The 16,466-nt window shown below is 39.8% G+C and overlaps 1 protein-coding gene across 8 annotated transcripts in view; it reads right to left on the bottom strand.

Annotated features, from left to right (window-relative positions):
• Positions 1-512: 512 nt before the first annotated feature.
• CFAP54 (cilia and flagella associated protein 54) overlaps positions 513-16,466 on the bottom strand; it is a 300,763-nt gene continuing 284,809 nt past the window's right edge. For all 8 annotated transcript variants that reach the window (XM_061416972.1, XM_061416971.1, XM_061416973.1 and 5 more), the window contains one exon: positions 513-749. In XM_061416972.1, the coding sequence (XP_061272956.1) occupies positions 630-749 (120 nt within the window). In that variant the 3' untranslated portion in view covers positions 513-629. The remainder of the gene's footprint in view (positions 750-16,466) is intronic.

Below are 16,466 nucleotides of genomic sequence, written 5' to 3'. Positions count from 1 at the left end.
AGTGCTTGCATGTTCACTCAGTTGTATCTGACTCTTTGCAACCCCATGGACTGCAGCACTCCAGGCTCCTCTGTTCATGGAATCCTCAAGGCAAGGAATACTAGAGTGGGTTGCCATTTCCTTTTCCAGGGGACCTTCCTGACTCTCGGATATAACTAGTGTTTCCTGTGTCTCCTGCCTTGGCAGATGGATTCTTTACCACTTGGGAAGCCCACTCTCTTTGGAGTTATAGTAATAATAATAACAAAATATCTTTGGACATTGCCAAATGCTACCTGAGAGGCAAAACTGCCCCTGGTCAAGAACCACTGACTTAATTTTCAGTCTTGCTGTATGGGTGCATCCAAAGACAACCTCAACATTATACAAAAGTAGGAATAGTTGCACTATGAACAAATATATTTTCCATGACTGGCTCTGTAAGACAGTTTTTAATAAGCAACAGCTTTACCTTTTAATTCAAATATCATTGAAAACATTACTCATAACTATGATTTTTAGATAAATTTAGCTTGTATAAAAAAAAAGCAATTTTATTTTGCTTAGTATAAGAGGATAGCTCTGAAAGTTTATTACAAACCAAGTGAAGAAATAACAATCCCTTTATAAGGCTAACATACAAAGGATGTTCAGGGAATAATTGACACCACCCAGTTGAAAAGGCTTCCTCCCGATACGATACAGCCACTAGCAAGATCAAAAAGTCTCTCCAGACTGAATATAGATGGCAGCGAGACATCAAATGGGACCTGAGAAAAAGCATAAAAGCGTTCATGAAATGCATTGTTTCAAACTGTTGACTGAAGTAACAATCTCAAAACACACAAACATCAATTCTAGGTAATGATCTTATGTGAAATATTCTTAACTCTTGCCTAAGATAAGACACAAAATTTCACATCTCTACTTTGCTGAAATGTCCTATATATCACTTTCTATCCTAATAAGACTCATATCTATGAATATATAAAAGTGGCATACAGATTCATGTCTGTAAATCTACAAAAATGAGACTATAAAATGGTAGACATTTCTAGAAATATGCATCATTTGATTTTATATAATCATTGCATATGATTTTAAGTTTAGGAATTTTAGTCCAGTTCCTAATGAACCACTTCTCTTCAGAACACATTGCGCAGTGAACAAATCTCTCCCCCTCATTTTGAGTTTAAATTCTGACATGGTGAAGCGAATTATGTTTGGAGTTCCTTCTTTCTGAAAGAAACACACAGTTATCATGTTGAGGACTAATGCAGCCAAAGTCATCTGAAAAATGGAAAATAAAGATTGTTTCTGGGGTCATGGCACACTGGTTATTTAAGTGGGAAGAATGGCAAGAAGGAAAGTGGAAAGATCAAACATGAAAGAAAGAAAACAAGTGTTCACTTGTTTCTAGGAAAGCACTTCATGCAGACTTAGATACTTGTGAAGATACATGAGCAAATAGCATGTAGAATGGTCACCATGAATTAAAGCCTTGGGGCCCCAAATCCTTGTAAGAAACTAGAGGACAAGTTTTATTAATGTCTTGTCTTCTTGTTAAATGAAACTTTTATTCTGAAGAAAATACAATGAACTTAAAAATAGAGGCTGGTTTTCATTTCTTTTTCTTCACTCAATTGGATTAAAAAATAATAAAAGCATTCCAATACTTTCTATAACTTCAGATAATAAAGACTTGGAAAATTAATAATATCATGCTTTCTTAATTCTGAAGTAATTAGTGTTAGCAGTTTAAAGAGTATCTTTCCAAAACAACAGAGAATGAGATGGTTGGATGGCATCACCAACTCAATGAACATGTGTTGAGTAAACTCTGGGAGTTGGTGATGGACAGGGAGGCCTGGCATGCTGCAGTCCATGGGGTCGCAAAAGTTGGACACAACTGAGCGACTGAACTGAACTGAACATGTTTTTTTGATATTGGGCTATATAAGTTGTTCATATATTTTGAAAATTAATCCACTGTCAGTCTCATCACTTGCAAATAATTTCTCCCATTCTATAGGTTGTCTTTTCACTTTGTTTATGGTTTCCTTTGATGTGCAAAAGCTTTTAAGTTTAATTAGGTCCCATTTGTTTATTTTTGTTTTTATTTTCATTACTCTAGGAAAAAGTGAAAGTGTTAAGTTTCTCAATCATGTCTGACTCTTTGCGGCCCCCTGGACTGCAATCTGTCAGGCTCCTCTGTCCATGGAATTCTCCAGGCAAGAATACTGGACTGGAGTGGATACCCATTCCCTTCTCCAGGGAATCTTCCCAACCTAGGGATTGAATCACAGTCTCCTACATGGCAGGCAGACTCTTCACTGTCTTGAGTAACAGATGGAGAATCCCATAAACAGAGGGGCCTGGCAGGCTACAGTCCATGGGGTGGCACAAAGTCAGACACATCTGAGTGACTAACACTTTCATTTTCTTTGAGTAATATGGTCATTTTAACAATATTAATTTCTCCAGTCCATGAACACATAATATCTTTCCATTTATTTGTGTCTTTTTCAATTCTTTCATTAGTGCATAATACTTTACAGTGAACACAACTTTCATCTCCTTGATTAAAAATTTTTCCCATGGTCTCTGTGGCACTTTGGACACTTCTCCAGTATTAGCTTTCAGAAATTTTATGGACGGTTCTGGGTTTTCCCTAAAGAATTTCTCAGGAAAAGTTAGGTTCCAAGTGAAATTATAGAATTTCTTTATTTGTCATTCAACAGAGATAATATTGGCAATCATATAATTATTGAGAAGTATTGTATGTGTTTAGTAAATAGTCTTGAGCCCAAATTGATATGGATAAGATAACAGAGAATCTTGGTTTCTTTACCTGGATTAGGAAAGGTTTTATAGAAATAAAGGAAAAAATACCTTGATAGGTAGCAGACTGTAATTTAGTTCAAGTAGATTTTGATTCAAGGAGCAATATCAAAGACAGGATGATGATTTTGCCTGCCTAGAGAGGATAAAAGTATGAAAGAGTACAAGGAAGGCAAAGGAAGTTAATCAAGGTGGAGCACACTGAAGGGGTTCATTAAAATCTGGCCTGGACTTGAACTTGTTCAGAAGAGTTCTTAAAGCCATTGGAGAGTTAAAGGTTATTTGCCAATGCTGTATTTTATATGAGTTTCAGCATGAAAACTAGATTTTACCATAATGAAAGATTTATTACTTTTGTTCCTTTGCTCTTACTATTTTCCTTGATTGAAAGAAAAATTGTTTTGTCTTCAAAATATCTATGCGTTTTCTTAAGCCACTAAGTTTTTTACTGAGCACCTTCTTTGAGACCTCTGCTTATTTCTCTCAGCCCAATGTCAGTTGCCTTTTCATTGATTTTAAGTGTTAATGACTAAGAAAAAAGGGAGAAAGCCAAATAACCACTAAATAATTAGATTTAGAGATAGGAATACCAGACCACCTGACCTGCCTCTTGAGATACCTATATGCAGGTCAGGAAGCAACAGTTAGAACTGGATATGGAACAACAGACTGGTTCCAAATAGGAAAAGGAGTACGTCAAGGCTGTATATTGTCACCCTGCTTATTTAACTTATATGCAGAGTACATCATGAGAAACGCTGGGCTGGAAGAAGCACAAGCTGGAATCAAGATTGCTGGGAGAAATATCAATAACCTCAGATATGCAGATGAAACCACCCTTATGGGAGAAAGTGAAGAGGAACTAAAAAGCCTCTTGATGAAAATGAGACAGGAGAGTGAAAAAGTTGGCTTAAAGCTCAACATTCAGAAAACGAAGATCATGGCAACTGGTCCCATCACTTCATGGGAAATAGATGGAGAAACAGTGGAAACAGTGTCAGACTTTATTTTTGGGGCTCCAAAATCACTGCAGATGGTGACTGCAGCCATGAAATTAAAAGAAACTTATTCCTTGGAAGGAAAGTTATGACCAACCTAGATAGTATATTCAAAAGCAGAGACATTACTTTGCCAACAAAGGTCCGTCTAGTCAAGGCTGTGGTTTTTCCAGTGGTCATGTATGCATGTGAGATTTGGACTGTGAAGAAAGCTGAGCACCGAAGAATTGATGCTTTTGAACTGTGGTGTTAGAAAAGACTCTTGGGAGTCCCTTGGACTGCAAGGAGGTCCAACCAGTTCATCCTAAATGAGATCAGTCCTGGGTGTTCATTGGAAGGACTGATGCTGAAGCTGAAACTTCAGTACTTTGGCCACCTCATGCGAAGAGTTGACTCATTGGAAAAGACCCTGATGCTGGGAGGGATTGGGGGCAGGAAGAAAAGGGGACAACAGACGATGAGATGGCTGGATGGCATCACTGACTCGATGAACATGAGTTGGAGTAGACTCCGGGAATTGGTGATGGACAGGGAGGCCTGGCGTGCTGTGATTCATGAGGTCACAAAGAGTTGGACATGACTGAGTGACTGAACTGAACTGAACTCTTATAATTGGTAAGTGGAGGAGGGCATGGCAACCCACTCCAGTATTCTTGCATGGAGAATCCCATGGACTGAAGAGCCTGGCAGGCTACAGTCCATGGGGTCACAAAGAGTCGGACAGGACTGAGCGACTAAGCACAGCACAGCATAATTGGTAAGTGGGATATGAAAAATTGCAAGCACTGTGATACAGATGGATTTAACTTTGTGTCCTTTCAAGAACCTTAAAACAGAGTCACAGCCATAAAAAGAATAGCTTCAAGGTAGGAAAACAAATACTGTTTTTATATAGCATTCTCACATGTCTTTTCCTACCATGTTTTCTATATCTTCTTTATTTATATCACCTGAATCTTTGAAGTTAGTGATTTACTGGATTTTTTTTTTTTTTTTGGATCAGGGAAAAAAGATGCATTTCACAGTAGAAAGGATAATGTGATACTAACTTACTTAAGAGCTGATATCATGAATGACTAGTGACCCAACTAATAAAAGTTTAGATGAAAGGGAACCATTAACAGATGTATTTGATTTCTCAATACTTTATATGACCAAGTGGATCCCATTACAACCAATAATGTTATTCTTCCCAGTCTAACAGAAATAGCACCCAACTCTAAGGAATACGAGAAAGGCTTATAAACAACTCTACCAGACATAGAAATTTTACACTTTCCTGGGAACAAAATTATCTTTTTGATCAACCAAATTTTTGTATTAATAAAATTTAAATATAACAGAAAAGAAGTTTTTTAAAAAAACATAATATTGGATCAAAGAGTCAGACTGGTAAGATAATAGAAATCTTTTAAAATTTAAAGAAATAACATTGTTAAAAAAACATTTTGCAGAGAAGAAGAAATTTAAAAATTGAAGATAAGATTATGGCAGAGAAAGCATATGTTCCAAAAACTGGTTCAATAGTTGTACTGCCTAAGAATAGGATCTATTCTTAAATCATGATGCCCATCACCATCACTGCACTGACACTCTACAAACACTGAACCCTGGCTATGCATGGTGTTTCCTTGAGCTCTTGAGTAGAGTTCACCTTTTAATAAAGGGCTATTCTTGCTCAGACATATCGCCCCTTATGATCACGAAACCAAAGGTTTCAGTCCAGCCGAAAATATTTCTGCAACGTAAGGAGCCCCGTCTCCATTTTCACATCTAAGTAGATGCCAAAAATGTTCAGGACAATGGCTTCTTTATTGAAATACATGAAGAGCACCTCCATGAGACGAGTTAATATTGAGGGGGACTACATTCATTGGGATATATGTTCAAAAATCAATGTTAGGTGATGCCCATACTTTACAGTTATGGCACAATAATAAATAAATATTTGGTCTATGTCCCTGATTTTTTTGTATAGAGCTCCTAAAACCTTGGGGATTTTCTTTCATATGCTTATAAGATGACTAACGTGAGGAACGACTGAAGCAACTTAGCAGCAGCAGCAGCAGCAAGGTGAGGAAAGATGCCTAGATAGCTTCAGGATGTGGTTGGTCACCAGGAAAACCAAGCATGTGTTTAGAGAGGTAAACATCCAGTCTAATAACTCATCCTTTGGGGAGGGAAGAGCAACTGAAGATGGAGTTCAATCACCAATGTCCAATGACTAAATCAACCGTGCCTACGTAATAAGACCTCAATAAAAACTCCATGATGAGGACTTCCTTGGAGGGCCAGCGGTTGAGACTCCATGCTTCCATTGCAGGGGGCATGGGTTTGATACCTGGTCCAGGTACTAAGGTCCTACATGACACACAGTAGGGCAAAACACAAACAAACAAAACAGAAAACAAAATGCTCGCAAACATTTTAAGGAGTTTCTTGGTTGGTAAACAAACTGATGTGCTGGGAGGGTGATGCACCCAAGGAGGGTATGGAAATTCTGCTCCTCCCAACCCCTATGTCTTGCCCTAATGCATCTTTATTTGGCTATTCCTCAGTTGTAGCCTTTACAAAAAACTGGTGCATGTTGAGTGTGCAGTAAGTTGTTTCAGTGTATGACTCTTTGTGACCCTATGGACTACTGGCTGCCAGGCTTCTCTGTCCATGGGATTCTCCAGGCAAGAATACCAGAGTGGTTGCCATGCTCTCCTTCAGGGGATCTTTCTGCCCAAGGGATTGAACCTGCATCTTTTATGTCTCCTGCATTGGCAGGCAGGTTCTTACCACTAGTGCCACCTGGGATAATAAACTAGTAAACTTAAGCAAAGTGTTTTCCTGAGTTCTGTGAGTTATTATAGCAAATTATCGAACCTTAGTGAACACTGGGGGAACTTATGAATTTGTAGTCTGCTGTGGCAGAAGCATGGGTATCCTGGGCACCTCATTTAAGCTGGCATCTGAAGTGGGGGCATTCTTGGACTGAGCCCTTCACCTGTGGGAGTCTGTGCTAACTCTTCAGAGTAGTGTCTGAAATGAACTGACTTGCTGGGCATCCAGTTGGTGGCAGAAAACTGTAGAATCAGCTAGTGTCCAGAAACTCCTGTAAGATTTGTATCTGCCATTACATAGATTAGGGCAGTGTTTAGCCACTGAATGCCTTTGGGCTTTCCCTTCACTCTTCCTCCTCCTCCCTGGTACCCCTTCTGCACACATGGCCTGCCCTTCATACCCTACCCCAGGCTGAGCCAAGGCACTATGTGATGAAAAATAATAGCACTTGCACCGATAGCTCCGTTATGGGTATATGCTTTTTATACGGAACTACTTAAGAAAACAATCCTTTAAGACCAAAAGAGACCATTAAGAGAAAAGTAAAAAGTTTTGGCTGTACATATCCAGGCTTATTTTGAGGACTCAAGAGTCTAAGTCCCAGAGAAAAGAGCTTTTGAAACCTGACCCCTATTGTGCAGAAAGAACGGCTGGTCTCTCACTCCAGCAAAGTCTTTTTCACCAAATAAAGAACTAATAAAGGGTATCAAACAGGGCAAATCCCCTTCAAAACATCAGACTCTAATCAGAACAGGAAGCAGGAGTTATACAACCAACAATGAAGTGCATAAGGCATAAAGGCCAGATGCAAGTTCATGACCAAGGATTCAGTGCTTATAATCAGGGGTTGGAGGAAGAATTAAAGGAATGGTGTTCTGGGGTAGGTGATTGAATAGAAATGCTTATACTCAATGTACTGTAAAACTGAGTGTCTATTCCTCACTGTCTGTGGAGATGTATAAATCCTGATATTGTTCTATATGTGATGACATTGTTCTTACCTCATTGCCTTTATTTTCATAAGATGGTTTTAAAGTTTTATCAAGTCCTTTTTTTTAACTCCGGGAAAAAAGTGTTTCTCTGAAAAAGGAAGCCTGTATTTACTGAGGACTGGATATGTGCTGGAATCATTGCTTTACAGACTTTATTTCATTTGTAAATTAACTGTTAAAATGGAGGTCAAAGGAAAATGTGATTGAACTCTGGGTCACACTGTAGAATGTATTTTTAATCATGAGTGGGTGACTTGTGTATGATGTTTTCCCCTCACTTCTACATTAGAAAATAAACTTTAAACCAGCAAGAATGTTTCCAACTTCCTTTAGAACTCTTCCAGTTCCAATATAAAGATTAATTGAGCACTCTTATGAACTCATCACCAGTTGGGGAATCTTCATTTTTTATTTATTTTTTACTCATTGTCGTGGTTCAGGTTCCTGGGAAGCAGAGCCTGAGATAGAACTTAGCTTTTAGGAAGTTTATCAGGGCAGTCCCTTGGGATCAACACCCATGGGGAAAGGAGAGAAAGCAGGATTTGGCAGAGAGAGAGAAGATGGGCTGCAACGTGGTCACAACAAACCCCACGCCAACCCCATGGGAAGCGGTGAAGCTGCAGTGGCCCTTTAGAATTGTCCTAAATTGTGGTTTTGGGGGGTCGGGTCATTTCACCATATCAACCAGTAATTAGATACAGACAGCTTCCTGCCCCCACCAAAAAAGACCATGCCTTTAGGCATGGATTCCTGGAGAGTGCTGAGAATTGAAGGCTATTGGTCCACACGTTTCCACAGCTAGGAAAACAAGTTCTTCAGGGGCCACAAAGGCATATTTAATTGAGTGGTTAACTCTGTGTGTGTGTGTGTGTGTGTGTGTGTGTGTGTTAGTTGCTTCTAACTCAGTTGTATCTGACTCTTTGCTACCCCTTGGACTGTACCCGCCAGCCTCCTCTGCCCATGGGATTCTCCAGGCAAGAATACTGGAGTGGGTTGCCATTTCCTTCTTCAGGGGATCTTCCCAACCGAGGGACTGAACCTGAGTCTCCTGCATTGCAGGCAGATTCTTGACCATCTGAGCCACTAGGGAAGCCATTAAACAAATGGCAATATGGCAGAAAAACACATACTAGTATATAGCCAATATGAGCATATGGGAGATTTAATGTATTGAAATTTTTTATACTAGATTTCTAGAGACTTATTTTCTGGGTCATGGTAAAACAAACTTAATACATTCCCAGTATTATTTCTATTAATCACTTTATTTAATTACCCTCAGGAACATTTCCCCCTCTGGAGTATGAGGAAGAGAATTAGAAACTAAGGAGTAGGAAGAAGATTCAGAAATAATATCCTCCCTCGAATAATGTCCTCCCATAACTTGAATATGAAAAAATTCAATAATTTTGCCTGCAGCTTAACTTTTCTTGAGGAATTCCCTATGGAAGGCCTAGAACCTTACATAAAAAAATTTTTCCCCCAAAAGCGGGAGCTGAAAACAAGTCCAGGGGCCCCACAGAGCCCATGGGAGGAGAAGAGGACTGGAGTCAGGTGGATGTGGGGGGAGAGGCTGCCCATGACAGGGGTATTTCATGTTTTATAGGCACTGCAGGCAGAGTTCAAGGGCAGCTGAGCAGTAGGGCAGAGGCAGTGCTGCACAGTGGTTAGAAACGTGATCTGGGAAGCCAGTCTGCCTGGGTATAAAACCTGGCTCTGATGCTAACCAGTTAAGGGACCTTGGGCAAGTGACTTACATTTCTCACATGTAAAGATTTTTTTTAATAGAAATCTAAACAGAAACAGAAACCTAAAGTCACATTCTCAATGAACTTCAGAGTGTAGTGTGGATTAACTGCCTACTGCTGCTGTAACATACAAACCTGCGGCTTACAACAATACAAGTTTGTTCTCTTACAGTCCTGGAGGTAAGAAACCTGAATTCATTTTCATGGGGCTAAAGTCAGGGTGGAGGAAGGGCTGGTTCCTCCTGGAGGCTGTCAGCAAAGAATCTGTTTCTTTGCTTATTTTAGCCTCTAGAGTCCACTTGTCTTGGAATATGGCTGCCTTTTCCATCCTCAGACCACATCACTCCAATCTTGGCTTCCATCATCACTTTGCCCTCTCCTCTTCTGCTATCAAGTCTCCCTCTGCCTCCCTTTGACAAGGATACTTGGGACTACATTTAGGGCCCATGCAAATAATTCAGGATAATCACTGCCACCTCAATATCCTAAACCTGATCTACAAAATCCGTTTGGTCATATAAAATAATGGGTTCTAGGGGTTAGGGTGTACACATCTCTTGGAGGCATGATTCAACCTACCAAAACGTGTGATTAAATTAGAGAGCTTAGTTCAAAAAAATATCACATTTATATCATATCTTCTCAACAGAGTTTTGGTAATTGAAGTTACTGAATTAAGTGTTTAAAAAATTCATGGCATTTCTGCAGATGCCTGCAGTGCCAGACATTATTAGTGCTCACTAAACAAAGTACATACTTGTTCCTCCATGGTTCTCTACATACATCCTTGCACACTAGGGTGAGGCCAAGAGGATCAGAGCAGAAATTATGACACGGATTTTATGCTGGCTCTTATAAATGGTCACCTTAATTTATTGCCTAAACTGGGAGACTTTTGAGAATAAAGGGAAGTATATTAACTACTGGGCCTCCTTGGTAGCTCAGCAGTAAAGAATCTGCCTGCAGTGCAGGAGTTCAGTTCGGTTCAGTTCAGTTATCAGTCATGTTTGACTCTTTGTGACCCCATAGACTGCAGCATGCCAAGCTTCCCTGTTCATCACCAACTCCCGGAGCTTACTCAAACTCACGTCCATCACGTCGATGATGCCATCCAACCATCTTATCATCTGTCGTCCCCTTCTCCTCCTGCCTTCTATTTTTCCCAGCATCAGGGTCTTTTCTAGTGAGTCAGTTCTTCACATCAGGTGGCCAAAGTATTGGAGTTTCAGCTATTCAATATACCAATGAATATTCAGGACTGATGTCCTTTAGGATGGACTGGTTGGATCTCCTTGCTGTCCAAGGGACTCTCAAGAGTCTTCTCCAACACCAGAGTTCAAAAGCATCAATTCTTTGGCACTCAGCTTTCTTTATAGTCCAACTCTCACATCCATACATGACTGTTGGGAAAACCATAGATTTGACTAGATGGACTTTTGTTGGTTAAGTAATGTCTCTGCTTTTTAATATGCTGTCTAGGTTGGTCATAGCTTTTCTTTCAAGGAGCAAGTGCTTTTAATTTCATGGCTGTGGTCACCATCTGCAGTGATTTTGGAACCCCCCCAAATAAAATCTCTCACTGTTTCCATTGTTTCCCCATCTATTGGTCATGAAGTGATGGGACCAGATGTCACGATCTTAGTTTTCTGAATGTTGAGCTTTAAGCCAACTTTTTCACTCTCCTCTTTCACTTTCATCAAGAGGCTCTTCAGTTCTTCTTCGCTTTCTTCCATAAGGGTTGTGTCATCTGCATATCTGAGGTTATTGAGATTTCTCCCGGCAATCTTGATTTCAGCTTGTACTTCATCCAGCCCAGCGTTTCTCATAATGTACTCTGCATATAGATTAAATAAGCAGGGTGACAGTATACAGCCTTGACATACTCCTTTCTTGATTTGGAACCAGTCTGTTGTCCCATGTCCAGATCTGTTGTTTTTTGACCTACATACAAATTTCTCAGGAGACAGGTCAGGTGGCCTGCTATTCCCATCTCTTTAAGAATTTTCCACAGTTTGTTGTGATCACACAGTCAAAGGCTTTGGCATAGTCAATAAAGCAAAAGTAGATGTTTTTCTGAAACTCTCTTGCTTGTTCGATGATCCAGCAGATGTTGGCAATTTGATCTCTGGTTCCTCTGCCTTTTCTAAATCCAGTTTCAACATCTGGAAGTTCATGGTTCATGTACTGTTGAAGCCTGGCTTGGAGAATTTTGTGCAGTACTTTGCTAGCGTATGAGATGAGTACAATTGTGTGGTTGTTTGAACATTCTTTGGCTTTGCCCTTCTTTGGGATAAGAATTAAAACTGACCTTTTTCAGTCCTGTGGCCAGTGCTGAGTTTTCCATATTTGCTGGCATATTGAGAGCAGAAGTTTCATAGCATCATCTTTCAGGATTTGAAATAGCTCAACTGGAATTCCATCACCTCCACTAGCTTTGTTCATAGTGATGCTTTCTAAGGCCCATTTGACCACATTCCAGAATGTCTGGCTCTAGGTAAATGATCACACCATCGTGGTTATCTGGGTCATGAAGATCTTTTTTGTGTAGTTCTGTGTATTCTTGCCACCTCTTAATATCTTCTGCTTCTGTTAGGTCCATACCATTTCTGTCCTTTATTGTGCTCATCTTTGCACGAAGTGTTCCCTTGATATTTCTGATTTTCTTGAAGAGATCTCTAATCTTTCCCAGTTGATTGCTTTCCTCAATTTTTTGCATTGATCGTTGAGGAAGGCTTTATCTCTCCTTGCTGTTCTTTGGAAGTCTGCATTCAAATGGGTATATCTTTCCTTTTCTCCTTTGCCTTTAGCTTCTCTTCTTTTCTCAGCTATTTGTAAGGCCTTCTCAGACAACCATTTTGCCTTTTTGCATTTCTTTTTCTTGGGGATGGTCTTGATCACTGCCTTCTGTATGATGTCATAGTTCCTCACGCACTCTATCAGATCTAATCCCTTGAATCTATTTCTCACTTCCAGTGTCTAATCTAAATCTATTTCTCACTTCTACTGTATAATCTAAATCGATTTGATTCAGGTCATACCTGAATGGTCTACTGGTTTCCCCTACTTTCTTCAATTTAAATCTGAATTTGGCAATAAGGAGTTCATGATCTGAGCCACAGTCAGCTCCCAGTCTTGTTTTTGCTCACTATATAGCAATGCAGGAGACAAGGGTTCAATCCCTGGGTCAGGAAGATACCCTGAGAAGGAAATGGTAACCCACTCCAGTATTTTCATCTGGGAAATCTCATGGACAGAGAAGTCTGGTGGGCTATAGTTCATGGGGTCACAAAAGAGTCAGACACAGCTTAGTGACTAAAACACCACCAACCATATCAGCTATTACACAAAATCAACAGGTATACACTGTGACTGCTACAGGCAAACCTGAATATCTATAATCATCCAACTTAAAAACATCCTGCAAAACCCCCCAGCCCTCTTCTCCTCTGACTGGGAGGCCAGGTAGTCCAGATAGCAGAGTTACAAGTTGAAGGTAAGTTGCCCTCCCCTTGCTGACTTTTATGAGAAATAAACCTTTATTGCCAGTTCACAGGGTATTTGTTCGTAGAACACAGCCTAAGCTATCCTGACTCAGACACGTACACTCTGGCAAGCTTGCTCTCTCCTCATTGTATTTCTGAATAGGGGACATTCCATCAGTGTAAGGGTTTGACTCCACTTAAAGGTCAGGTCATTTGCTCTCAGCAGCAAAGTTACAGGAAGAAATGCTCTAACTGGGTATAAATGCCGACACTGGGTTCCCTTCTGAACAGCTGTGACTGGTCTGCTTATGGGCTTTTGACTTGGGAGACTGAAATGAAAACTCCAGAGTTTGAACAATACTTGGCATTTCTTGATGCTTTTTTTATGAAGGAGTTCAGTGAGCTTAACATCAGGCAACTCTAAACAGGGGGCTCTTTTTCAGAGCAAAGACTTACAAAGAATGTGAACTGATGTTGGCATTTTGTTCAGGGGACTTTGTTGGTGAGAATGAAAGCATGAAGGGCTTTGTTGGTCAGCAGCTCTCACTGCAGCAGAAACTAGAGGGTAGCCCTGTGGGCTCTAGTGTGTGGAGGGAACACTGCTCATGCTAACTGCTTTGTTCACATCCATACACACCGCAAACAGCTGCCAACCATTCTTACAGCGTGGCCACCACTGACTGGCAATTTCTGATAAGAAGTGTAGCAGAGCATACAATTTACAAAGCAATTTCACATAAAGTATTTCTTTTTAGCTTTTTTTTCAGTATCTCTAACCTGAGCAATCAGCCTTTGGTTTGTCAATATTAATAAGAGGATGTGGAGGGGAAGGGGGCAAGGAAAGAGAAGGAGGAAGGGGAGGAGGAGAGGCAGTAAAAAGATGAATCAAACAGAGTGGGATCCACCCTGAGCCTCCCTGAACATCTAAACCCATATTGTGTGCCTGGTACCACTTCAGGCACTCTTGGGCTAATGCTAATTGTGTGGCCAAAGTAAAATGTGTCAATATTTATATGGATTTTTTTGTTCATCAAAAGCATAGTTTAACAGTTCTCCAGACAATTAAGCTGAGAGGGAAAAAATACCAATCCTCAAAGCTTACATACTGTATGGTTCTTCTAATATAACATTCTTGAAATGACAAAACTATAGAAATGGAGAATAGATCAGTCATTGTCAACAGTCAGGGACAGGGTGGGGTGTGAGATTGGAGGTGACTATAAAAGGACAACAGGAGGGGTCCTTGTTGTGATGAAATTGTTCTGTAGTCTGACTTTATTAATGTCAATATCCTGGTTGTGATATTGTAATATAGCTTCATGCTGTACTACATTATTATGTTATATTTTTATTTCATGGGAGTCTATAATGAAGAATGGTTGAAAAATATTTGGCAAAACTAATACAATATTGTAAAGTTTAAAAATAAAATAAAAAAAGATTATATTAAATGTCTATTTGCTCTTTGAAAAGTTGCAAGCATTCAGATAGGCCAAAGGTCACTAATGCAGAGAGTTACTAATGATCAAATGAAGAAATGACTCATTTCCCATTATTTTAAGTCTGGGGAAAAAAAGATGGCTACGGTGTATTGGAAGCTTACACATGGTGTTGACAGGCAGTATATCAGATGTGTTACACACTGTCTCTAATGTAATCCTACACGAGGAGGAGCTATCATCAAAGTAATGATAAGGAGCTGAAGCAGAGAAGGAAATGTGAGTAGCTCACCATCACATCATAATAGATGGTGGAACTAAGAATCAAATCATGCTTTTATCCACTGAAATACATTGCTTCTGAGACCTTCAACAACATGGAATTGACCTGAGGTCTTTAAGGACAAATGGCTTGTCCACAGGAGTAACACTGGGGCTTGAGTGTTCATACAGCACTCTTTCCACCATGCTGTGCTCTCACAGGTGGTTGAGAAGAGAATATAATGGCAGTATCAGCTGCCTGAGAGACAGGGGAAATAAGGGCAAAAATCTCAACAAGGCTGGTGTCCAAAGTATAACAAGGAAAACGGGTAAATTTACATGAGTTCCTCCTTTGTAGATTTATTTGAATATAAAGAACTCTAATTCAGAACATTTCAAAAGATCTGTCCTCTGACTCAGAAATATGGGGCAAAAATCAGCATCCCCCTAAAGTGCATTATAATCCCACTGTTAAGGGACCAGTTTTTTGATCAAGACAAAACTGTTACCAAAAAATGGATGAAGTGAGTGAAAACTAAGCACTTAATTCAGTTTGCAGTGAGATAGAAAGCAATGAACAGATCTGCTAATAATGTCCTTGCCTCTCACCGCCTTTGAGGTCATACAAAGTGACTCAACTTTGGGAAACTGTCCTCTTGATTCTGAAATACAGCTGTATCTGAAATTAAGCCAGGCTTGCTTTCTCAAGCAGCGCACACACTTCTTACCACTTTTCCAGTAAATACACAATATAAGGTTCATGACTATATTTTGGCTTAAATTACATCCAAGTATCATTATACCCCCAATTGCATGTCTGACAAAAGTGGGACCAGTGCTTTGAGCACAGACAACACAAAGGCTCTTGGTTCCTGGATGAGTGAGAGCTGTTTCACCTTGACACTGTTGCTGGCAAATCTCTGAGAGATGAGCATTTTGAAAATGCTATAAACAGCTTAGCCTTTTCTTAGCATTTTGAAGAGCACATTAATAGCCTGGCCTTTTCTTAAGGGCTTTCTTTTTCCCTTAGCCAAATTTGACAGTTGGAAGTGAACAGTGAGCGGATGGAATCAAAGTCAGAGCCGTGTCTTAAAAGCAGTGTGGAAATGATGTCATCCGGCATTGTCTTCAAAAGAATATAAGAATATTAAGTGGATGTCTCATGAACTTACATACAAAGGATACTCTTCACTTGAGGACAGAATGATAATGCCTCACAGAAGAAAGATGTAATTCTTGATACCCATAAAATCTATTCAGACAGCTCTTAGCTGGTACCAAAAAACCCTGCAACTCTCAACCAAAAGAAGTTATATTAATAGAATTAATTTTTTAATACCTAATAAGCTATAGAATAGCTTGTTCTCCATGCTGTAAATGACAGTTTAAAGATGGTATTGTCATTGTTACCATTTGGGAAATTTTGTTAAAAAGAAACCAAGAGGTATACGGTCATGTAACAGAATTAGCCAAAGGAAGTTAAAAAGCATAACACTACCCTCTTGGACTTAACAGCTTCCCAAAAAGTGATATGGAAGCTCTCCTACATAAACAGGGACACATGCAACCCCATCCAACACCCAGAAAAACTGCAGAGCTTATTTCAAAGGGTATGTTGAGAATCCACCTAGTTTTTCCCCTGTCTTCTGTGTATAAACACACAGCAACTCCGTAGCAGCTGAATTTTTAAACACTGGCTGAGCAGTTTGCCAGGAGCGGTGTCTGCTTACAGCAGGAAGAGGCCTAGAAATTAGGAATGCTTTATCAGATGTTGTGGCCAACTGCATTTTCCCAAAATAGCTGCAACAATGTTCTGCATACAGCTGGAAGTCAATAATTACCAATGAACAGAGAGTTGTGTAAGATGACTTAGTCCTCCCCACAGTTAGTCACAGCA

The sequence above is a fragment of the Bos javanicus genome, chromosome 5, assembly GCF_032452875.1.
Source record: "Bos javanicus breed banteng chromosome 5, ARS-OSU_banteng_1.0, whole genome shotgun sequence".
Lineage (NCBI taxonomy): Eukaryota > Metazoa > Chordata > Mammalia > Artiodactyla > Bovidae > Bos > Bos javanicus.
The sequence above is the reverse complement of the archived record's forward strand: the minus strand, read 5'-3'. Positions and strand labels throughout refer to the sequence as shown.